This window comes from Phaethon lepturus, unplaced genomic scaffold, assembly GCF_000687285.1.
Source record: "Phaethon lepturus isolate BGI_N335 unplaced genomic scaffold, ASM68728v1 scaffold7566, whole genome shotgun sequence".
NCBI lineage: Eukaryota > Metazoa > Chordata > Aves > Phaethontiformes > Phaethontidae > Phaethon > Phaethon lepturus.
In genome coordinates, this window is record NW_010544019.1 from 63,532 (window position 1) to 88,650 (window position 25,119).

At 37.8% G+C, this 25,119-nt stretch overlaps 1 protein-coding gene across 1 annotated transcript in view; it reads right to left on the minus strand.

Annotated features, from left to right (window-relative positions):
* CA10 (carbonic anhydrase X) overlaps positions 1-25,119 on the minus strand; it is a gene marked incomplete at its 5' end in the record, with an annotated part of 121,129 nt that overhangs the window by 44,180 nt on the left and 51,830 nt on the right. The window contains one exon of the mRNA XM_010288533.1: positions 100-285. Coding sequence (XP_010286835.1) covers positions 100-285 — 186 coding nt within the window. The remainder of the gene's footprint in view (positions 1-99; positions 286-25,119) is intronic.

The window sequence follows — 25,119 nt, forward strand, 5'->3', positions numbered from 1 at the left end:
TTTTTATGAGTACAAATTAGTTTGCAAATACCTTCAGGCAGAAATGGAAAGTGTGTAATTCATGCTGGTTCATTTGTAACTCCAAATATGTTGACGTACCTCCCCAGAGAAAGCCTGTCCATTGAGTAGGTGCTCTGATCCCTGGCTGTCTTCGCTTCCAAAGTGTAACCGGATTTCCTCTAAGCGGTGACTATATGTCATCGGTCCTCCAGAGATGTTGACCAAATGCTCTTTGTCTAATCGTAGAGATACATGTCTCCCTGTATTATACATCGTCCCACTGACCTAAACAAGATGGGGGGGGGGAAAAAGCATTTTTTCAAAATAATTTGTAAATCCTAGGAACTAGTTATATGTACTTCAAGATTTTGCTCTTTACACACCTTCGTTTAAATCTAGCAATACATCTTATCGTTGTGAGATGAAATACACAACCTGAGGTTGTACTTCAACTTGCGCTTTGAATCTTATCCCATATATTCAAATATTTTGCTAGATCCATACGTACATATTTTAGCCAGGGGCACATGGTTAACACAGTGAATAGGGTTATTATACTTCTAAATAAAAAGGCTTTTAGAACATTTTTTGTGCAAGGTCTGAATGATGGCTTCATTACAAAATTTCTGCACTGAAAATGTGAACGTTTCAGCTGTCATAAATTATTTAAGTACATGTGAACAAATCTGAAATTTAACTCATTTTTTCCTTCTTTTAATATTTATAACAAAGCTATCCAAAAGTAAAGGTGTTGCAAAAAGCAGAGAAAAAATTATTCATAAATAGGGAGCCCTACTCCTACTAGAGCTGCAAATAAAAACTTCCATTGTCCTCCTCTGCAAGTCTCTTTGTTTTGTTATGGATATTTAATGTTTACAATTGCCAGATATTTTAGCCATAGCAGTACAGAATTAATTACAATTTGATCATATATTTCTAGTTCCTAGTACACCTCAAATAGCTGTAATGCTCTTGAAGATTCATTTTATTTTTAAAAAGACTGAAGGTTGTGCTTCATTTGCAAACTGATTTACAGCTGCTGTAACAAAAAAAATGATTGTGGAAATTCTTCATACGGAATATAATTCTATCATAATTTCCACTGTCATAGGAAAAGTTCCTATAGCAAGAGGTTCCTTAATTTATGCCATTAGAAAATGAAATATGCCAGTTTGAGTTGAAGTAGAATTGTGATTTATTTAAAAACATTCTGCATGGATACAAATGGTACACTTGAATAACATTCATTTACTTTAAGAAGAGGATGTGTAGCAATAATATGCTTTGTTGCACTTCAATTTAAAATTAAAGACATGACTATTATGTATTATATTCTATACTGCATCAGTACTATAGTAATGAACATTGCTGCAGTGTCACTTTATCTGTAATACTAATTACTGAGTCTAAATGACCTGTTTTGCACAGTATGTTGTAAAAAGTTACACGGAACAGACTGTGCAATAGAACTAAATGGATGAGATTAAATAGCTTTTGATTGTCATGTTTTTTAAACTTTGATACAGATGTTTTATTTTTTGTGTTTATTCCAATTCAAAATAAGCAGTAATACATTTTTTATGAAAAGTAATAAACACAAATATTCCTATTCATTGCAAATAAAACACAATTATCTTATTTATAAACGCTCCTTAGTTTTTCTGCTTGACTTTGCATGCATAATAATTAAATACCAAGTTTAGTTTAATAGGTGGAAGAAGGTCAGTTTATTGAATTCAGTTTCAGTACACTGCATATGAATGACATAAAATTGCTAATCGTAAGTAACAAATATAGTTTAAAAACAAATAGGGGAAAATGGTTTAAAGCCTCTTATTCACATTTGGAAACTCACGCTTCACTGAACACTCAGTTAAATTTAGCAACTATGCAAAATATTCAGAATCCATTTTCTTACGTAAATTGGTACAAATCTCAAATTAGGTCACCATTATTTTCTCTCTCACGGTAAAAGTGACCCAAATAACCCCTAATATGAATCAAATAGCTCTCTGTAGAGCAGAGAGGGGAAATGATAAGAGGCAAATTCACGAACAGGAGTAACATTTGTCTTTCTCGTTTCCAGCCTCATAAAAATGCAGTGCCTGTAATGAGATTGTATTGACTGTTTTAAAACAGAATTTCCCTGCATAACTGCAGATAAAGAATACCAGTAATGCAATGAAGTATCTGACATGCCTCATTTCTGACCTGCAGCAAGGGAGGAACACTTGAAATGAGGCTATAAAGATCTATGGCATGGGCACACAGGCTTGTCACCAGGAAGGACAAAATCCACGATCTTCAATATAAAAAACGCAAGATCTTGCCCTTTTATCGGCCCAAGGGAGGAGTAGGCGCATATATCCATCTAGATTCAGGACCAAATTGCACCCGAGATGCCTGCACCCATTTCTTTTCTTGAGAGTGTCAACATATACCACCATTACTAGTGACTTTTAATGGGTGTTTCTTTCATGGGCATTTGCTTATTACAAGAAGAACAGCAGTGTCTTATATTTGTCATCTCCTCAGATTACAGCTGAATGAAAGATTGAAATATTTAGGAACATTTCTCTTAATTTCTGGAGACTTTCTGACTTGCCAAGATTGTATATTAGGCTGTGCTTGATTATGGGAAGTATCACTGTAACGTGATGTGAAATTCCTTATTATGGTTCAGGGTATTGTCTCTTTTACATACAAAACCACTACCTTATTACCTTTAAAAGTGTACATTTCAAGTATAGCCATTTGCAGTTGTAGGACATAGCATCACATAAATGTGGTCACCTTCTGTCTGCAAGCTCGAAGTCCACAAATGTGTTATACTCAGTAGGAAACTGTCATGCCAAAACCAATGCAAGAAAAAAGTTGTCTTCCATTGTTTTCATCAGAAAACAACGCGTTGTCTTTTCACTATGCGCAGTTTTAGCTCCTACTGGAGAAAAAGAAGGTTCTGATCTTTTTCGCTGTGTGAATCTACTGATAAAAAGAAGGATTTTCCATATTTTATGGTACTAAGCCTTTGAAATGATGGTGCACTCTCATTTTAGAACATCAAACTGAGTTGGTTTTGTGGAAACCGAAGTTGCATGTGGCCTTATAAAAGGCTGCAGGCACAGAAGTTAAGGAGGAGGTATTTTCTGTATTTTGTACATTCTCCTACAAGATAAACAGTATGAAGACGGGGCGCCTTATGGGAAAGATGTTGACTCTGCCTGGTACAGTCAACAATATCTGCTACTCCAGAAAGCATAGTATTTATTTTTTGTACTATTCTGTGGAATGGATAAAAAATTATAGGGTACTTCAAAAGGATAATGTAAAATATTTGTTAAGATCTATATAACTATTTCCTTAATGTGTCAGATTAATCTTTGCTGCTAAGTCTTCCATAGTAATGGCCTTTGTGTTGCTTCTTGCTCAGCTATTAAGTAACCCTTTTGTTCTGTGTTTCTGTTTGACTCAAAGGTTATACAAAGATGAAAACATAGTAAACAAGCTTGGGGAAAAAAAAGAGCACTAAATCTTGCCCTCCTGTTTTTCAGAAGTATCAATATTCACATTTGCCTTATGTACTAGAAATGAGACTATAGTAGAGAAAATATATATTAAAACATCAGTAAAAGCCTGTCTGAGAAAACAGCGAAGTCCAACATTGTCAAAGTTAATGATCAGACCACATTCTTAGTTGACCCCATTTCCCTCACACGTTAAGAAGCATTTCCAGACCGGTAATTTTACTTGTGGCAAAATCCCCAAGTAGAGCAGAGCATGTTGATGGGCTTCAATCTTAATTGTGGAATAGTTCAACTTTGGTAGACTTTAATTAAATTATTAACATATTCCTGATGTAGTTATTTTCTATTTTAATCTCATTCATTTTAATTCTTGCTTCACAGAGCTTTGTGCACATAATTCCCCAGCAGCATTATTCTCTCTCTTTATCTTGATGCAAGACAGCCACACAGGCACAAGCTACTAATATATTCTATACTATGTTTGCAAGTAAGATCTGAATACTCATGTGGTATGTGTGTATAACCTGCTGGTCCTGTGATCACAAAAAAGTCCCAATTCTGCTCTTTGAAAGGTGGAACACAAAGTCGATAAAAATGCATACCTACAAACACAAACTCTCTGATGCATGTTTATCTTGAAATTCTACAGACCTTTATGACCAGTAGGAAAAAAAAAACAAATCAACAAACAACTAAACAAACAAACAAAAAAATCTCAATTTTTTTTCTAGTGATGTTCTTTAACCCTGCATTTATGGAAGTATTTTTGTTCTGTCCTAGTTAACTGTATGTCTTATTTGCTTTGTCTTTCCTTCCACGACTAGTCCTGAATGAAATGCTTTTCAGAACTTCCTTTCTGGACTACATCTTTATGTTACAATCTGTGTTAAAATAGCCTTCAAAACTCTGAGCAGAAGCGATGGAAAAAGAGCCTGTTTCAGGGTGAAGCCGTGCTAGAAAAGCAGGGAATGCAAGAGGAAAGGAGGAAGAGCTGAGATGGATTCTTTGCCTTTCAATCCCGTGCTACGTTAGCAGTTCACTGTCACTGTTCTTCAAGGGGTAGCGCAGGCTCTCTGCTTCCCAGGGGCCTTTACAAAATAGCGAAAGAGTGCATTTTGGATTTATTCAGGTAAGAGTGGTCTGAAGATTAGTTCCAAGAACATTTTTAAACTTGTATCAGTACCTGCCAGTGGAGCAGCACTGAACGTAAGGAAGCAAGAAAATCAATTGTGTATGGCTGCCTGCTGTGGTGTCCTTGGATCTTATCTGCAATATTAGACGTTCCTTTCTTTAGGATGAAAATAGATCCAGTCCAAAGAAGGTCGAGTACTGTGTAGATTGAAGACTGTTTTGAAGGTGTTGTAGTGCCCCAGTTTTATATCCTGCAATAATCACGTTTCTATTATCTGCCACCTGGCTTCCATATTTTCTTCTTGTAGCCCTATATTCCAGTGGAACAGGAAAGCAGCTCTGCAGGCTCGGGGAGCGGTGGGCTTTCCTCCCCCGTTAGCAGCACCTGAACTACTAATGCCACATACTTTGTCATTAGCTTTGCTTTCTGCTCTTTGGTATCCATGTAGTGAGAGTAGTGAGTGGTCTAGTGAGTGCAGCACAGATCCGAAGGAACCTGTAACGTGCCGTTGGTTTTCTCACTCAACTCCTCTCCCCAGCGGGTTCATGGAGACACAAGTGTTCCATGGAAACATTAACGCTAATTTTAAATTGTTCCTAGCATCTGGCATCTATGGGTCTGAAAGTGCTTAAAAAAAAGCAAAAATGAAATTGCAATTGTCTTTTGTCTCACCGGGCTAAGTCAACTTTAATGCCAAGTTGCTTTATTTTCTTCCTGCCACTTAGGATCATCTTATGCAAAATTTCAGTCTGTACCTCAGGTTATCTGAACCTGAGTTTCTAAGTGCAGTGATAAACAGAACCACATTTTTCCGAGTCCCTCAAGCAAGTTCCTTTCTTTTAATGTTTTTTGATTGTTGTTCATAGTATCTTGACCAGACTGTATTCTGTGATATAAAATACTGTCCTCTTTGGTTTAAATTGATTGTACTGTGGTAAGCACCTTATATCTCCCTTGTGCAAAGCAGAGACTGCTTCAGTGTTTAAAATCAGAGTTTACATAGACTTCAGGGCAAGTCTGTGATTCGAAATCTGACTTTAGGGACAGTGACGAAGCATCACACCAAACCAGAATCTCAAACGTAACCTACTAAGGCACACCGCTTAGTTCTCTGCAGCAGAATTACTTCCCTTAGTTTAAAACGATGGCTATACAAGAACATTTATTTTCTTAATATTGTGCTTATGGCATCCAGTTAGTTTTAGAAGTAGTTTCATGTTGCTGTCTTGATTTTCTAGCTGTTCTTATAGGGGACCCAAACTGGGAAATAAAATGATTTTACAGGGTTATTCTTCTGAGTTATTTAACAGTTGTTTAAAAAGGGCATTCTTGTTTTCAAAATCTTAAAGAGTTGATTGATATAATCAAATAAGAGACAAAGGTTCTTTACATTTTTCCAAACTTCTGAGAGCTCTATCCTTGTCCTGCAGTATTCTCTCTGTGTGTACATATATAAACATACATAAGAATTTTGTAACTGTTTTTAAACAATTATTTTCTACAGAGTATTCATTTTAAGTGCATTCGATGAATATTTGCACATTTGAATAGTTATTTTTCGTAATACTTTTTCCTCGCCTTCATCTTTATCCTTAGTCATTGCATGCAACAGTATGTAAAGAAATTGTGGAAATGCTGCTAGTGTAACATTTTCAAAATCATGTTTGCAATAAGAATCACGCTTCTGGACCTTCTAAATCATGATATTCTATAGTTTTGCCTATAAGTGTCGCGGGGCCTTAGACGTAGATACATATTCTAAATATTTCATGCTTTATTTTTGAAGGTAATTTTAAGGCAAATTCCAGCTATGTTTCCTGCAAGCTTTCCTTGGTGCCAGCAGAGAGCACTATTGACCCATCCCTATAGCTTTCACCTATATACCAGGGGGACTTCCACAGCCAGGGAGAAAATTAAAACTAATCTTTTTTTGCGTGACACAACTGTAATTCGTGGCTTTAGTTTCAGAAGCGGTGGTTTCAGCTGGGGGACAGAATTGTGGTATCTGTTGCATCAGTCCAGCAGGTTTCTAAGTCTACAAGCGAGCATTTGGAGGATGCAGGCTCAGCAGGTTGCTTGAAGGCCATCAGATAAGCAAAATATCCAGAGTGCATTTTCTGGCAAGAATCCAATAGATCTTACATTGTGTTTATTAAAAAAAAAAAAAAAAATTGGAAGGGGGAATTAAAGATGAGGAAATACCAGAGTTTTGATACAGTGACGCTTACTGGGAGGGAGCTGCAATATAATCGCTGAGCTTTGAAGAACAACAGGCATCACCACCGTCTATATTTGATTAAAAAAGGCCCGTGTGAAAAATGTAAAATGTAAGAGAGAAGTGTAAAGATTACCATAATCTTTTCATGTTCTTAGTTGAAAAGTTTTATAAAGGAAATGATGTTAATGAGTCCAATGAACCCATTTACACATTACATTAGGCAGGTATCAGCATACGGCATGACACACTTTTTTTTTTTCTTTTAAAAGCACCATTTTCAGTAAGAATCTTTCCCATTGACTGCTCTGCAGTTTTGCCTGTTTACTTCCCTTAAGTGACTGATCTGTAAAAAAATTGAAGCAAACCTCATAAATTAAATATTCAGGCTTACTGGCTAATGAGCACAATATGTCAATTTTCAGTGATCAAAATAATGTGCTTCAATAATGTATACACCATTCTGTTACAAAAATATAATTTTAATAGAGGACCTGCAGGGCCATGGTTAGTCTGAGATAATTATATGCCACAGGATGTGAAGGAATGAAACTGCTCCTAGGACATTGGAAATACCCCACAGAGTCTATATGCCACATGCTGCCTTTTAGGGATAATAAAGTGCTTTATTGTATTTCCACTACTCCATTAATGCAATGATTTTTGCTTGTTAGTAACTATGAAGCCTAAAGCAGATGCAGCCAAGTTTATGGTGTCTAGCATTAATAATTGTTTTGTGTGTTGACACTAGCTTTACATTGACACTGTGCTCTCCTTAGTCTAAAATATTCCAACTCCATTTAAACCATATGTAGTAGGTGAATTTTACCCCAGAGCTTTCACTGGATTTTTAAAATTACAATAAAATTATTTGAATAGGTAAGCAGAAAAACTGGCTTTTGCAACTGGGCAGGGAGTCTGCTTCCACCCATGCTGGCTGAAGGCCTGAGGGACCAGTAAGGATTTTAAGTGGGGGATATATCTTGATGCTGAGAGCTTCCTGCGTGGAGGGATCCATTACATGCTGTTTGGAGTGAAAAAAGAAATAACGAAGACTGTTTTGCTGTAGGAAAGCAGACTGGATCTCAGTGTTCACCACCTTCTGCAGTGTAGTATCTTGAAACCTGCCGCCTGAATATTTGCAGGCAAACTCAAGCCATGGAAGACGAATGTGTGAAGTTACATTTCAATGTGACCTTAAGAGACTTCTTTACATGCAGCTAGAACCACGCAGCATGCAGTTACCTAGCAGCGAAGGCAAGAATAATCACAGGTCTCTTCAGCCAGGTAAAATGGTGTAGGGATTATATCAAGTTCCAAGTTCTTTGTTACTGTATGTAGAATGGGGCACAGTCTCCATGCTGAGATCACTGTCAGGTTTTCTTAAATAAATATTATTAGTGCTTCAAGAGCAGACACGGATGTGTCTCTGCTGTTGTAGATTCTGGAGTGACTTTGGATTATTAGCAGAGAAATCAAGTTTGTTTTGAAGTGTCGCATGCCTGCGCCATGCTCTAGTGTTTAAAAAGGATGTTTTGGGGCTTTCTAAGTTAGGCTTTATGCTGTATGATTACAGAACTAGATTCAGCAATTCACAATCCTGTGTTTCTATAGTCACCTTTTTACCACTGATGACAAGACTCATCCTGTGCTGTGACACAGTTACAAGCGTTACATGAAAGAGGGAAAAATTAGATCTACGCGTTCCTTTTAGTTCATTAACCTTAGTTTAGAATTAGGCGAAGTCAATAAGTAATTGAGAGAATAACTGGGGCTTGGAGAATTCATTACCCTAATTTAGTTGAGCAATCTGTAACAAGATTTTAGTTTGAAGAATTTGCATTAAAAACTGTGTTAAGGATCATTTTTGTCTCTGATAAAGGGATGTCAAAAGAGCTGCCTTTTTAAAATCTGAAGGCTTACATAAATTTTCAAAAGGTTGTAAATGGCACAGAAGCCTACAAACTTGTGAGAAATCCGGATAAATGAAAAATTACTCTTTCCATTTTTTATGTGGGTTTAAAATGTAAAACTGAATATGTTAAAAACCTGTGGTTCTAATTGAAGTCCTTTCTTGGTGAGTGATTTTGAGATGCACTGACCTTTGGTAGCTGCCTGGATTTCAGAGCTCTTCTTTGAGAGAGCTCTTTGGTTGAAATGCCAGAGGTTGTCCAATGGAATCTAGATCAGATGGAAATTTATAGTATGTATATTGAAATTAGTGTGTTTTACTTTCCTTAGGTTTTCCACATAGCAAGACAGACTTTAGACATTAGATGCTTAATAACTCATTTGATCAACTGCATATTAATAAATGTATTCAGACTTTCTAATATCTTTATTTTGCTTGTACATTTTTTCAGTACTTTTGTTCCTAATGCAGCTTTTAAAAGAAATTTCCCTGCAGAACAGATGAGATATAGCTAGCTGATTGATTTAAATTCTTTTCTAAATGGTTGGTGTATCTTCTACTTTACTATTTGTATACAGCGTTAACAAAAAGGCTGTGCTAAATTATTCTGGAAAGTATCTTTCAAGATAAGTCGTCAAAGAACGCTGTAGTGTTTGTGTAGATTATTAGTACACTTACCACTTTATTTACCTGCATCTATACACCTCTAGATGTACATATGCGCATCTTTCTATATATGTATTCATCTCTCTACATAGATACGTAAACAGAAAGAAAAACCTTTTCTTTTTTACTGACTTCGGTGAATAGAAAGAGGAAGGAAAATGTCGGTCCTCTCACAGAGAGGCCCAGATTAATAAGTTGGCAAAACCTTCTTGCTGTTGTGCGTCGAGAGCATTAGACTGCTGTCTGAATGACTGAGAAGCGTACAGCTTTCTGAGCATGGTAAAGGATGTGCACTCAAAGTTCATCTGTTTTACACCGCAATCAAAACACACCATTATTAAGCTTAATGATACAACTTCACAAGAGCCAGAAAACTCCATTTGTTGTAGTTCTTTATTTCTCTAATTCTTTTGCTGCCAAGAATTTCTAAATTTCTATGCCTGTTAAATTTTCATAAACCCTCTAAAATAATGATGTGACCACTGCTGCTTCTTGAAATCCTCTGACCACTCTAGCCATGAAGTTCCAGGAACGTGCCATGTACTGAACCCTGTTTAAGGGAAACTGCAGTGTCTGAGTCATGGTGTAGCCAAAGCAGCATAGTAATGCTTTACTGAAACTATAAGTCAGTGGAAATTAAAAGAAGAATCTATAAAACTCGGCTTTTTAGCCATGAAAGGGACAAAAGTTTTATCAGCTTTTTTAGCAGAATTGTAATGATTTTTTGAAAGCAGTGCATTTCACAATATCAAGCTGCTTCCCAAATCACTGCTAAGGAAAAAATGCATAGTTATTGCAAAATAATTTCCTGAGCCCTGTATCTCTGGAGGTAAACTAGTGTTTAGATAACTTGAAATTTGACCTCAATAAAATTCATTATGTGTCAAGGCAAATCCTTTGTGGCGTGCAAAAATCATGAGCTATTCTGCCTAGTAGCATATTTCACTGTGGTTTTTTTTTTTTTTTTTTTGAGCAGTAGAAGAGCTGTTTAGTCCTGGCCTGCTTTTCTAGTTCTTTAAAGAAGGTGAATAAATTGGCCTTTCCAGTTACAAATATTACTGTTCCTGTTTAACAGAGGACTGTTTTACTTTTCTCATTTTACCTGCCTTAAAAGCATTTGTGTACCTTTTTATGTTGAGAAAACAGTGGAACTGCAGTAGAGGTAGAAATAAAGGAAAAACAAACAGATCCTATCCTGATCCTATCTTTGCTTTTCCTGATATTTCATGCCATTCCAAAACTCTTCATTTTTTTCCCCTGAAAATGCACTTAAAACCCACAAACCCACATTTTTTTGAAATAGGGAACCCTATTTCAAGAATTATCAATTCTAGCTTAACTAGAAGAATCTTCTCTGTGTTCCAGTATGCCTCTAATTCAAAGACTGGGGAATCTAGGCTACAGCACGAACTTGAGCTGCAGGCTGAAGGGCAGTGCAGAGGCAGACCTCGCCTCCTCTGATGTTTCCGGGCTCGGTGTTATGTGTGTGCATCGTCATTCCAGGGGACGTACGCACAAAACCCTTTCAATCAGAAAGCTTCCCAAGATTCCACTTAGGAGCAGTCTTCTGCTAAAACTTGGTCAAGAGATTTTGTGTTTATTCTCTTGGGGTTGTTTGGTTTGGTTGGTTGGGTTTTTTTCCCCCATTCCACATTACCTGCTGTGTTTATAGATTGCATGGCTTTGGGGGAAAAAGCCATTTCTTTGTTCGGTTTTCTAATCTTTTCTACAGCTTCATGTATACAGGAGTTGTGTAAATTAGTATTTTTACAAGTAATCAAAATGACACAAAGCTCTGAATACCAAGGTGAATTTTTTTCCTCTTACATCATTCCCAAGCATGTTTTATTCCATGCAGAGTGAAAGACACTTTTCCGCTAGCTCAAATCATAAAGAAATGGTGAGAAACTGTTCTGAAAAAGGCTATTAGAAACCCAATTTTTGTATCATGCCAATTTTCCATCAGTTCCCCTCTGTTTTTCTTGGTCATTGTGCTTACCAAAATACAGATTTATCTGGCTTTGCAGAAGAGTCCATAAGGAAAACAGAAAGGGTTTATGGGATAAAGGTAGCTAGGAATCAGTATATGACTAAATGCTTTTCCTATAGGGATATAATTTAGACTAGATAAGATTTTAGCTTTCCAGACATAAAATACAATTTCATTTTTAATAAGGGTTTTATTATATATACTCTGAAGAGCTTCAAGAATGTTTAATCTGTTGAAACAATAATGTTGACAAGTTCATCTTTATTATCGTCCCAGGAAGATTCTTTTAAAATAGTAGTTCCTATTTAGTTATGGATCAGCATTCACATTTATTAGCAATTGCTTTTCCTCCTATTTTTTATACCTTTTTCCTTCTGTGTAGCATGCAAACCGGAGGCCAAATGCTCCCAAATGCCTGTGAAGAGACATCTTCCCCAACTCTGGGTGTTTGCACACACACTTGTGTGTCCATATTCTTATTTGTGATGAATTATAGCTGAGAAGTTGAAAGGTACTGAACACCTCATTTACAGTCTAAAGACAGCCTTGCTCTCTTTATCCTAGATGAAGATGAGTTTTAGAGTTAGTTCTCACACTCAGATTTGTTGTTCTTGTGTGCAGTAAACTACTTTAAATGTGATTATGTTCTTACTGACTAGATAGGACTTATGCAGAAGATGAAATGGACCTTGCAAAAATTAACTCTTGCAGATCAGAATAAGTATTTCTTACAAGACATTAATGAAAATTTCAGCACACTTGGTCTTTTTAACAATTTTAAAAGCATAGATTCTGAATAATGGGCCTGCCCCTGAGATACTGAAATTTGTGAGCAGTACCAGTTTTTAATATGTAATTGGTGACTGATATAGTCTACACTAAAGCTAGGAAATGCTTCCAGGCCTTCACTTACAGGAAAAATATGCACTCACTGATGTAACTGAAAGATTTGTAAGCCTATTGTGGCTTATGTCTTATTATTTTCATACCAGCTATTTCTAAAGTCTAGATGATGCCTAATAAACAAGCCCTTTACTCATCTTTAAAATGACAAACTTGTTGATAAATTGAATTTTTTCCAACAAGATATTGCTATATTGATTTTAGTAGTTCATTTTTAATAAGCAGAGAATGTTCAGAATTGCTTCCTATGACAGTCTTGAAAGTAGGGCATCAACTGCCTTGGCAAATGGCTGAATTTATACAGGAAGTTTTTGCTGGAAGTCTAATGCATTGTCCTTCCATTGTTGACATTCATTTGCAGTAAGGACACTAGGCCAAATCAGCTGCATATAAAAAAAGAGACAGGCATAGCTACCCAAAAGTTTTGGTAGTAGATTTCCTCTTTTCAGAGGTGATTTCAGTCACCAAATGGAGCTGTGCATCGAGCCTTAATGACAACCTCCATCCCTAGGTATGGCCATGTCACTGACTGAAGGGCTGAAGCTGTTTAGCGGGAGCTTTTGTTAGCATGAGCAGTGAATGTGCAAGAGTTTCTAGAAGTAACATAAGACAGCAAGGGTGGAGAAAGGCCTTGCTTTATTTCACAAGTTGGAGATGACCCACCGTGCTAAAGGAAGAAGGATGCTATTTTTTTTAATTGCAAAGAGTTTCCAACAACCTTTCCAACAACAATGATTTCTTCACATGCAGAAGAATAACTTAAGTACCTTCATCATCTGACAGGCAGACACATTCTTACCTCTGGTCTAGAACATTTTGCTAGAGAGATAAGGTGCATGCAATACTTCAAGATAACATTATGGCTAATCACATACTAGGAGGGGAAAGGTGATGGAAACCTGGTTGCTAGTTCAACACGTAATATTTAAAAAATTGTCTGTAATTGCAAAAATATTTTTCATCACTGTTGGAATTTATTTTATTTTTATTTGAGCATATGAAAGTTTTGCACATTTTAAAGAATATCATGGTGTCTTCAAACGCCATCTGCTCAGTCTACCTGCTGAAAAAGGCTTACATACCTGAATGACTTGAGATTACTCTTTGGTTAAATGGGCAGAAGGTGTATATGATGATAGCATATCTGTTATTAAAGCAAGCAAATAAAATGGAAACAATACAAAATTCTTGCACACATTAGAATATAACAAAACACATGTGGGACAAACATCCTACAAAGTTCCAGTTTGAAATAGAAAAATGTTTTTAATATTCTAACTTCCGCCTCAAGACTGAGTGCAGCTCGTGTATTGAAACTGTGTTTTTGTAGATATACAAATCCATTCTGGGACTAAAAGCATACGCATAATTATCCAAATACATAGGTGCCTATTTCCATGTCTTGTCAGGGATATGTATTCAAGGTGTAATGCCAGATCTTTTACAAAAGCATTCTTTTTTTTTCCTAGCACAAAAAAAAAGACTTGCAACATAAATTTATAGTGGATAAAGCAGAGCAAAACCATCAAGGGATTACTGAACAAAATGTGATATATACAAGCTGACAATTGACAACATAGTAATAGGTATTGAGTGGAAACCTGATTAAAAATGTTATGGCCAAATCACCTTTAAGGGATTTCAGGTTTCCGCTTTAAATACTGTTGCTTGTTGTCTTTTTCATTTATATTAAAAAAAACCAAACACACTTAAATCCCTGCCTTTCATTCATTCTATGTCCTGTAACACAAAAGCAAAACAAAATCAAACCAACAGCTTCTAAGATAAAAATTATACACTCTAGGCCAAACAGCATTCCTCAAACTCTGGGCCCTGATGCCATCACACTGAAATGGGGAGGCACAAAGTGACAAATGTCAGTAACTAAATTCCCCCTGGGCATGGGATGGCCAGCTACCTTCACTAGCTGGCAGCAGCTGAATCCCTTAAAGGCAGTGAGGTCCATTGTAGGGACCTGCAGACACATGAAAACTGATGAGCCAAAAGTGGTCCGCACATGCTGAAAGTCTGACAAATACTGATCTAGGTCAAGTTTTTCTACATCTAGGCACCTTAGCAGACATGACTTCATTCTCAGAAGTGCTGAGTAAACAGAATTCTGTAAGTCATAACATTTCAATGGAGAGGGCTGCTTTTAATAATCCTAGGAAACCCTAAATATGTCCCTTAGGCTACTAGGAAAATGTTAGCCCTAATGTTTTCGTCTGTAATTGTGTAAAATGATTTTTTTCCCTTCACCTTTCAGTGATATGGTTAGTCTGGTCTCTTTTACTGTCCTCCCTGTATGGGTAGTCAGCACGGTTATAAGTCTGCTTTTCCTATAGTACCTGTTCCTATGTACCTCAGCAACAAATTAAATACATGGGGAAGGTCCCGGAGTCTTCTGGGTAAAACCATAGTCTGTGTCTCTATTCTTTGTGATGTTTGCAGAAGAACAACTGCTTTCTACAATTTGCTGTCTGAAAGATACCTAAATCCTGACAAAAGGATGGAGCACAGGAATGTGCGTGTTCTGTCGGACTAAAAATGCTCAGTAAATGTTCAGCCTTTCATTTCCATAGTGCAGTGCTTCATCCAAGCTAGTGAACACATTTCTCTCCTGATCAAGGCTGTGGGACAGATTATAAATTCTTATCTGAATGTGGATCCGGTAGTGCTGTAAGAGCATATGACACAGGAACCACTCAAAACACACGCTGTCAGCACTGACCTACCTTCGTTTCTGAGTTTGAAAGGATGAACATACTGTTCTGTATCTCTGCTGTAGTTACAGCCTGATATTCTCCTACTGGAATCAGCAGAAGCAAGATCAGGTGATAGTTGTCTACATTGCTGTAAATTTGACTAACTCCTTATTAAAAAACCTCCCTAGCTTTATGGAAAATTCTAGAAGTTTCTCTAGAAAGCACTGAAAAAAGCTCATTATGATCCTTCTATAGTATCCTGAAATTATTTTGCTACAGAATTTTATAGGGACAGAATTCTCTAACATACATGTTCCTAATGTCCCAAATTGGGAGACTTCAGATTCTGCTACAGGGTGGAGGAGGGTGTTAAAAAGTTCAGTAGCAAAGATTGATATTTGTCTTGTTAAGACTATAGGGCTTCACCATTCAGCATGCACTGCTGGCTATCTTTCTTGCTTCTATATTTGTTATGTTAGTGGAAGAGGCCTATCCGTTTATTTTCTGTATTCACATCATAAATCAAGATAACACTATACTAGTGTCTTCCTTAATTAGTAAGGAAACCCCCCCACTTTTTGATTATAATTGGATAACCACCAATTATAATTGGAAGGGATAACCTACCCTTGCCATAAGGTATTCAGAAGTCCTCCTGCCCCCCGTCCCAGCACTGCTATGATCAAAGTCTAATCCTGGGATAAATGCACAAATAATACAGCACCAGCTATGGCAAAGAGATTGAACAAACCCTTATGAAGCACAGAACAAAGCATGGATTAAAATCTAGACCAGCTTCACATACTTTTAATGAATATTTTGCTGAATATAGCAGCCCAGATAGAATAATCCTGCACTGTTCCAGTATGAGGCTGCAGTAATAGCTAACCTACCGACATGCTGTTTCTAGCAAATCAAGAGACCCAAGACTTAATCTACATCATCTAGAAAGCATGTGTGCAGAAACTGTGTAATGCCAGATCTTACTATGAAAAAGAAGATTAAGGCTGAAAAAGGATTAGAAATTAATTAAGGAGCTTCTTCATGTTTCCTGATATCCTTCTGATCTGTGACTGGCCTATCTTTCAGTGTCTCTGCTACTGATGCCGTTGTTAGCGATCGTTCAAACCACACACACTACAAAGGATTATCATCATGCTTTATGAAGAGCCGTAGCTCAGTGGCATGGGGTTTACTTCCCAGTTCCACACTTTCAGATCTATTGTAGGGATCAGCTGCAGACTGGAAGCTCAGCTTTCGGGGCTCACACTACTATGAGCAAGCCGTCCTCCAGTGGTGGGCAGATGTGGGATGTCACACCACTGCAGGACTACAACAGGGAGTTGATAAAGCACCTTTCAGAGGTAGCAGTAGAGCTCTGAAATAGAATCATAAAATCTTGGGGTTGGAAGGGACCTTTTAAGGTCATCTAGTCCAACCCCCCGTAGCCCCAGCGAAGGGGAAGGGAAGTGGTCAGAACCATGAACTGACTAATGAAACAGTGGGCAGACATGAGCTCCTCTGATCAATCTCTTCCGTGATCCAAAGTTAAACAAAAATTAATCCTGAGCTCAGTTTCAGCAGCTGTCATGCTCAAGCATGACAGCTATGGGATGGTTTAGCAGCCTACAGTATAGATACGCCATACAACAACAAGAAGTTAGACACTAACGTGAAAAACATTATCTCTTAAGAAGTTTCATTTAAGCTTTGCAGTGTGCTCACCGAAAGTTTTAAACCATATGTAGCTTACACTTACAGGTTAAAAGTATGCAGCGGAGAAGAATTAATTCTGATTGATATTAGTTAATTCTAGTAAATATTAATAATTTTTAATTCATTATGGTATTTACTATGCAGACAGTTTCTCATTTATGACATGGGGTGTTTCCATGGAACTTGATTGCACTCTAAAATTCAACCTTCATCCCAGTGAGGTAGAATGATTATTCTCTTGTTTGGAATTCACAGCTTAACTTGCGCACAAATGGAATTAATACTGCATGACTGTATGAGATATTCCATAATCAGGGACCTCAAACTTGTTTCAGTGAAAATCAAATGTATTTTAGCACCTTTGTGAATATACAGCTATGAGCAAGTCCTGAAGTAGAGAGGGTATCATATGCACTGACAGCATTTATGACAGTGGTGATAAAAGAGCAGTAAACAGTTTTTTGAGAAAGATTAGACAGTTTGGTTTCAAATGAAAACTCTAGAAATGAGCAGGGAAAAGCTGACTTGTCAAGCAGAAGGATTTTTATTGTTTGTGTGTATTCTAGCACAAACAAACAACGCCCCTCTGAAGTCCCCCTAAACTCATGATATTGGTAAATTAGACAAAAAAGAAGCCCTGAATATTAAATAGTTGCTTCTAAAAATGTTAATGGTGCCTGGTGTCTGAAAGTTACTGTTGGTTATAATTATGAGCTGCAACATGATTCACCATGAATTGAGACAGAATCAAAGCATTCATTTCTTCTTACAAAATTTTAATACATGAGTAATTCTATACAGCTGTCATGCTCAGCTCTGTGGTATTTAGTACATTCCCTTTTCAGGACAAATTTGCTGGAGGAGCCTACCCTCTCTTGCATACATATCAGGAGCTGCTTAAATTTCTGTTTTCAGCTGCAGGTTACCACGTTTCCATATTGCTATGGGCTGGTTTAGCAGAGCTGAAAATTTCTTCTATTCTAACTTCTCTGTCGCAGTGTTTGGGAGATAAAGCAGGACGCTGCTTCTTTGCATCCACGCTGACACATTCCTCAGATCCCGCAAGCCTTCATTCTCGCTTCCCCCTGCTCAGCTCACTGTCACTAACACGTGCAGGCCACTGTCTCCAGCTCTGAACCTCAACACTGAAGCCTTCAGGCTGGGCTTGCGCGACGTATCGGTACCAGACTTCGCTTCCGTCTCAACGGCAGCATTTCAGCGACGCAGCGTTAGATCAATGGTGAGCATGTCCACGCTGCCTGACGTTCTCAAACAGAAGCGGGAGCTGCTGCTGACAGAGGCAGCCCCAGAGCCAGAAACAATATGAGCCCTGGCAGCTAATTGGCCCGAGCGAGCTAATACTAGGAAGTCGTTTAAAAACTGTCTTTGCTGAAACCTGTGCAGCCATGGATTCATACTGTCTCTGACATGCAAGAGGTCTGTTTTCAAACTGCTGTCAAATTATGTTATCTTTGCTGAGGGGCTCAATATATAAGGTATTTGCAATCTGTGCAATATGCTGGATTGATAACTAGCGAATTTATTCGTTACTGTTTTAAAGCAAAATCCTATTTACAGCAAAACCTGTCATTTCACAGAATGCATATACTTTTAAAAAGAAAAACTTTTGCTTACTACTAAAAATATATGGGAAGGGATAGCTTCAGGGAATATTTCACCTGCAAAATACAGGAAAGGATTCAAATCTGGTATCAGTACCAGATTTAAATTCCTATGAACTTTTTCATTATGGAAAATACAGCTAGCATCTGTTCCTCTTTGTCTTCCGACATTAAATTAGTAATTATTGTGTGGCATGTGTGTGCAAATATTTATTTGTCATTAGCTTTATGACTCTCTTTCTGTTTTTCACCACTATAGCTATTCAGCTCCTCTAAGTCTTCTAACAATTACGTAAAGATTCCATTTGGGAACCCTAAATTGTACCTTTTGTGCATATGTGGCACACCCAACCTCCTCTTCTCAAATATACATATAGATGACTGCATCGAAGTGTCTTATATTTCACGCAGTAAACCAGTTTCTAAGAATTACCATATAAACATCAGGTGAAATATAACACAGCTGAAAAGGGCCTCATTAAAATGTATTTATCAAATAACTTTTGCCAACTGGAATGGACTCAAGGAAGCTTCTTGCCATTTATTTATATGGAGCCTGGTGTTCTTTTTATCTATGTCAATGGGAAACTGAGTGATTCTTCTCTCATGTTGGATTTACTGTAATACAAATCCACCAGCTTCAGTATAGCTACTTCTGATTTACACTGTTGTGAGAGGAGAATCAGATCTAGAGTTTACAGCAGAGAATTTGTAGATGACTATTGAAAAGATAAAGTATTCAACATGTACAGGGAAGGATGCCTTGCGAAGACAAGTAGTCATTCTTTATGTGTAGCTCACCTGGTTTTCTGCTTTGAATACTCAGTTGATCATTTACAGCAGAGCACATATAAATCAGGCTTATGAGATATTAAATCAGGTTAAGGGTAAATGTTTGACTTGCCCTAACTAACATGGCTGAAAAATGGTGCATGTATTTACTTGTACAAGTCAAGTGGCTGCTCTCCCCATGTTAGCATATGCGCACACAAGATACAAATTTAAGCAAATGAATTTGCCTAAAAACTATGGAGGTCATCTGGCAATTTGGTCCATGTACTTAGAGTTGTATTTGAAATCAAATACTGCACTGTGTCCAAATATTTTGTTTTTCTTTAAGATTCAAAATTCCTTGGTGATTTCTTTTAGATGAAATGACAAACTATCTCCTGGCACTACAGGAGATCTGAGGATTATTGGCAAATACGGAGTTTTGCGGATCAATGCAATGTTTAAGAATTCACAAGAAGCTAATTAACATGCAGGTTATCCTGTAAAAAATACATCCAGGTTTTGGACTTAAAATCGTAGCAAGATCAGCTGGAATCAGGCTATTTCTACGGGGGAGAGAGGCACCACCCTACCCCAATTTGAAATTTTTGGCTCTAAGCAGAGCTCAAGATCCTACCTGGTTTTGACAGAAAGAGCTCTTCAGTTAGATTGAAATGACATCATGTCATCTCAGTAACAAAAGGCAGCACACCACAACTAACAGTGACTCTTCTCGTGCCATCCTATTTGTGGGTAACATGAATATCAGCAAAAGTGTGGATAAAGCGCTCTTTGTGGGACATCACCAAATGCACAACGTAGCGTCCTGCATGTACCCCTTTCTGAGCGTCGAGGAGGATGAAAGGCCTTGATTTGTTGCCTGGTTGATGAGGCGTAACAGGAATTATGTTCAAATGCTAGATCTTTATGTTTAGAATTTCAGAAAGTACTACACACATGAATAAATTTATGTGCAAGCTAAGAAGTAACACAGCTATTGTTCATAGCTTAAGATGTGTAATTTTACATAACCATATGTATGAACAGCACTATATGGTTGTTTGCTTCACGTTGGGAGAAATCTGTAACGAGGGCAGGGTGCACCAGGTGGGGTAAGGTATTCACGGGAAACAACCCAGTCAGGCATCGTTTAATCACAACTCTTGGCACAGCAATCTTACTCACAGTTTGAGTTCCCGTTGCCTAATACTTCTCAGCCTTCTGTGCCCTGCCAAATTTAGAGCTCTTAAAAACACTTTCCCCTCTCTGTTTTGTTTCTTGTGGGCTCCCACCACTTTTGTATTCCTAATATATAACATACAAATATATGTGTGTGCATGTATGTATACTCAGCTACTTTTAGATCAATTTAATTAAATTGCTTCAAGTCTATGTAATAGTTTACAAGGATTTATTTTTAATTGATAGGGAAACTAAATAGAAGGCAGGTAGATCATGGTTTAAGAGGGGCTGTATCTATACAACAAAACAAATTTACTGTTAAATAAACTGGTACAAATTGCAGTACAGACAGGACACTGGGATTTGGAGTTCTGCAAGCATCAGCGGGAGCTGGGGAAGTTTCAAGCCAGGTCTTTTTCACTCAAATGATGACAGCAGAGGCACATATCATTTATTTTATTTATCAAGGGAGATTTTAAGAGGCCTGATCACTCAGAAAATGCAGGCCCTTGTCCTCAGCTGTACTGAATAAAATGAGCCCTTACTCAGCTCCTGGAGCGTCGTAGTATAAATGGCTGAAGATTTCCCCCAAATGGCCACAAACCTTTCAAAAGCTGGCAGCTAACAACACACTGCTCTCTAAGGCAGAACGTTTGTGTTTGGATTCCCACATGGTCCTTTCCTACCCATTCTCTTATTCAGGGTATATTTTGAACTGCTAGGGGCTTAAATGCAGGCAATATTCACAAGACAGCTATCTCTTCACCAACAGAGATAGTGCTACTGGGCTATCTTTTCACATCCTAGGAGACATCGTAACAGCATCTCCTTCTTGCCTTGTTCCAGGCAGCTGAACAGAGGAATACTAAAAAAACCAGCTGAAGAACCAGAATTTTCCTAGCAGTGAATGGCATTAGTCATCCAGTGTAGCACAGTATGCATTCTCAGAGATCTTCAGGATACCACCTCTGTTCCTAAACACTTACAGGTTGTCAGGAACCAGAATATGTAATAAGCTATTGGATCTTCAAGCATATTAATAAGTTAAGGTGACATTCCATATTTGAAAGACTCTCCTCCTGCTAATGTGTGGGAAGAATTCACTAATGAACAGTTGCAATTCCATGATTAGAACAAGGTTCATGTGGCTAAAAACGTAACTAAACGCATACTTAAAACATCCAAGTAGGACTGCATGTAATAGCAGTGCCGTGGGGCAGAATTAAATGATTTTAAGGAAACACACTGCTTTTTCACACAGCGCAGAGCTGAAGCCTGTAAGATCAGCCCGTGCACCACCACGTAGCTTTTGGGGCACACGTCCGCTGGAGCCTCAGCTGCTGAGTCCAGCACCCAGGCCCCTGCAGGGAAAAGAGCCGTTTCTGGAGGGATGCGTCCCTGCCTGCCCACCTCCAGTCTCTGTGGAGCATCCCACCACCGGGTGCTGGGCTGACAGTGACAGACAGGACTGCCAATCACTGCAGTTATTTGGACTACTTTCTTCCACGATTGTAAAATGGTATGGGAGAAGAAAAGATATTTGGTAGATTATTTAAAATCAAAATGAAGCTGATGCCTTTTATGATAAGAGAACTTGTATAGAATAGTCAGGTACATCTGACTATTTATAAAGGTATCATTTTTTTGCTTATGCACTCACTAGGCAACAAATTAAAATAATCTAGAAAATACTCTGGAAGTGTATAGGCAGCAGATGAGAACTGAAAACATTTATTATACAACTAACTGCATTAGAGTAATTGAATTTCCGTAAATCAGGGGGAAGAATTAAATTAATGGAGCAATAGTTTGACAAGTTTGGCTTCAGTTAGTAGGCATAAGCAAAATCATTACTTCAGCATATTGTTAATTACGTTTAAATCAAGAATAAATTGAATGATAGCTGTTAATTAGGCTTCTGTGCACAAGAAAATAAAACAAGTGATAACATTACAGCAGGCTACAAATATCTAAGTGTGTTTGCACACTACCGGTACATGAGCGAGACGTGGGTGAGGGAAGAGGAAGTGCACATGGGTGTGCACGCATGGAGACTGGGAAGGAGGCACCTCGCCTGCTTTGTTTCAGGTTGGGGTTGTTTTATTGTTTAATATAGATGAATGAACAGAGGCTCCAGTTCATGTCAGTTCACTCTGGGCCTCTGATTTACCCATTTTTCGATAAGGCGTGCCAGTGAGGACACAGAGAAGATTCACGATCTTTATGAAGCACAGTCCTCATACATACTGTTCTAGCCCGATCAAGGATCTTGGTTCCACAGAAGATGATAGCCCAGTAACTGGGAGGAGGGGTGGGTCATGAGAGAGTGGAATCTGCTAAATATGTTGGCTCCTTAAAATGTTGCAACCTGCAGATGGTAGTAAAAGACCATGTAGGTGTTCAGATGGCATTAAAGTTCTTGATAAAGGAAAAATATTTGGGTCTGAAGAAATAGAGATCAACTCATACAAGGTATCTTTGTCTCCCTGGACGATTTTCTAACCTCTTAAGTCACCCCTGAATGCACTTGTGTCCACGTACATGCATTCATCAACAGTCTAGGAAATGAAAGATGAACTTGACATTAACTGATTGATTCTGTGAACCAAGTTGAATCATATGGCTATTTATGTATATAGCCTTCTTAATTCAGCAGCTTAGCTAAAAGGACGGAGCTGTACGTGTGAGCTGGGCATTCATGTGTTGCTGAACACAACATCAGCATAATCAGGTAGACACCAGTTGACCTGAATCTGCGTGTCAGCATCACTGTACTCACAGCAATGAGAACAGGACAGCTCTGTAGGTAACGTCATCTGTGAAAAAGGTCGTAAAAATTTTACATTTGAATTGTTAAAATTTCAGTCTGGGCTGACTTGTAGTCTATGTAATTTTAATAAAACTAAGGAAATTTTATAACTTTCTTTTGGGCAGGAGCGGGGAATAAATCAGGTTATACTCTTTTGTGCCTTTCTATGTCTTTTTACCAAATCCTGCTCACTGGAATTTCACTCACTGTAAGGGATCATAGTCTTTTCATTGTTAGTTACAAAAATGCCTTCTGAGGCTTCCTGAACAACATTTTCCTGGTAAGTTATACTTGAGAAAGTTGGGGTACAATTTGACTGCACAAAATAAAATACGCTTAAATACAAAAATGGGCTGGTATTAGCCTTGGCAATGTAGACATGGTAAAAACCATCTCCTTTAACAGAGAGAGAGTTCACAGTGAACCTCCCTGCTTGTGCAAGGTAATGCAGAAGTGCAAACTAAAACTCCTGGGTAACTTTTTATAACTGCACCTTGACTGCCAGCTCCTTCCTATCTGCAGACTTCTCATGACACATAACTTAGAATGGGAGACAGGACTAGCAGCATAATTTGCAAAGCAGCAATATTTAGTTACTGTATGCCAGTGCTTGAATTTATTTCCAAAGTCACAGGTTCCTGAGAGTCTCTGGTATCAGAGCTGTCACACTTGAACAGCACATAAAAATTGGACCAAGGGGAAAAAATTAAAGATACAGTAAGTATTGGGTCCACATTGAAGAATGATTTATTTTTCAAACCTGCAAACAATTTAAGAAAAATGGAATCTAAACCACTTATTTATACTAGTATTTCAAGCAGGTATTTAACCAATTCTGCAGAATATTTTGTGCATTATACTATTAAACAAAGGGAAGCAAAAGCCTCAGGTCATCAAACATATCAATTGAAATGACCCAGACTTTTGTGCCATAAGAAATGACTACACAGAGAATCTTTTCTTTTATGTGGACAGACAAAATGGGTAAATGGGCTACTCATAAACAGTTTGGTCTTCTAAAAGAAAGCTCAGAAACTTCAGTTCTCACTAGTAAGTGGGACACGAAGATTATTAAAGTTTCTAAAAACTAGGACATGAATGTAGGGTAGAAGAGATCTTACTCCATACAATAATAAAAATATTAATCACACACAAACTAGTGCCAAAGAGCAGTAACTGTAGGAAAACAAAATGTTGAAAGCCATCACGCATTATAGTGCATGAATGCACTTTTTTACATTTTTCTGACAAAAAGTATTTCTAATGTCTGCAATTTTGTTCTTACTATTTTTGTTGCTTCCCATTACATTATAAGGGTAGAAGAAAATTAAAGGTTATCATTAAATTGCACAAGTTACAATTTGAAGAAAATGTCAGTCAGTATTAAAGTAGTTTAAAAACTGAATAGATGTGGATAACTAAATTATATGGAAACAGTGTATCTGTGGAGAAAAGTGAGTTTCCTCCTCCCTAGTGTCATTATGTGCACGCTCTGTGTTATTTGTGACTTCTTTTCTCACAGTCTCGTTTCTGACCTTTCTTTGTCAAGTGCTCGTTGAAGGTAGGTTTGCATTTATCTGCCTGCTGGGCTCCCATCTGCTTCTGAACATGCTCGGACCTAGACATCCTTCTAGTCACAAACCTGACAGACATGGGCAGTTTTTGCACGTGCTTTGTTATTTATTGCAACTGCTGGCGGCCTGTAACTCTTCAGTAAGTCAGGAAAAGAGAGCAGATTTGAGATGTACCGCTCATAGTCTTTCACGTGATATTGTTCAGACGCTGGAACTGTAGCTTTGCTTTATGTTCACTTCTCTGTTCAGCTGACAGCATAACAGGTTCCCGTTAATGTTCACGTCTTTTCCAGTATGTGGACATTACCTGTACTGTGATCAGTTTTGAGAGATATCCAACAAGGGCTGTATTTTCAGAAGTGTTTTGAATGCAGGAACTCAATCTGAGAACAACAGAA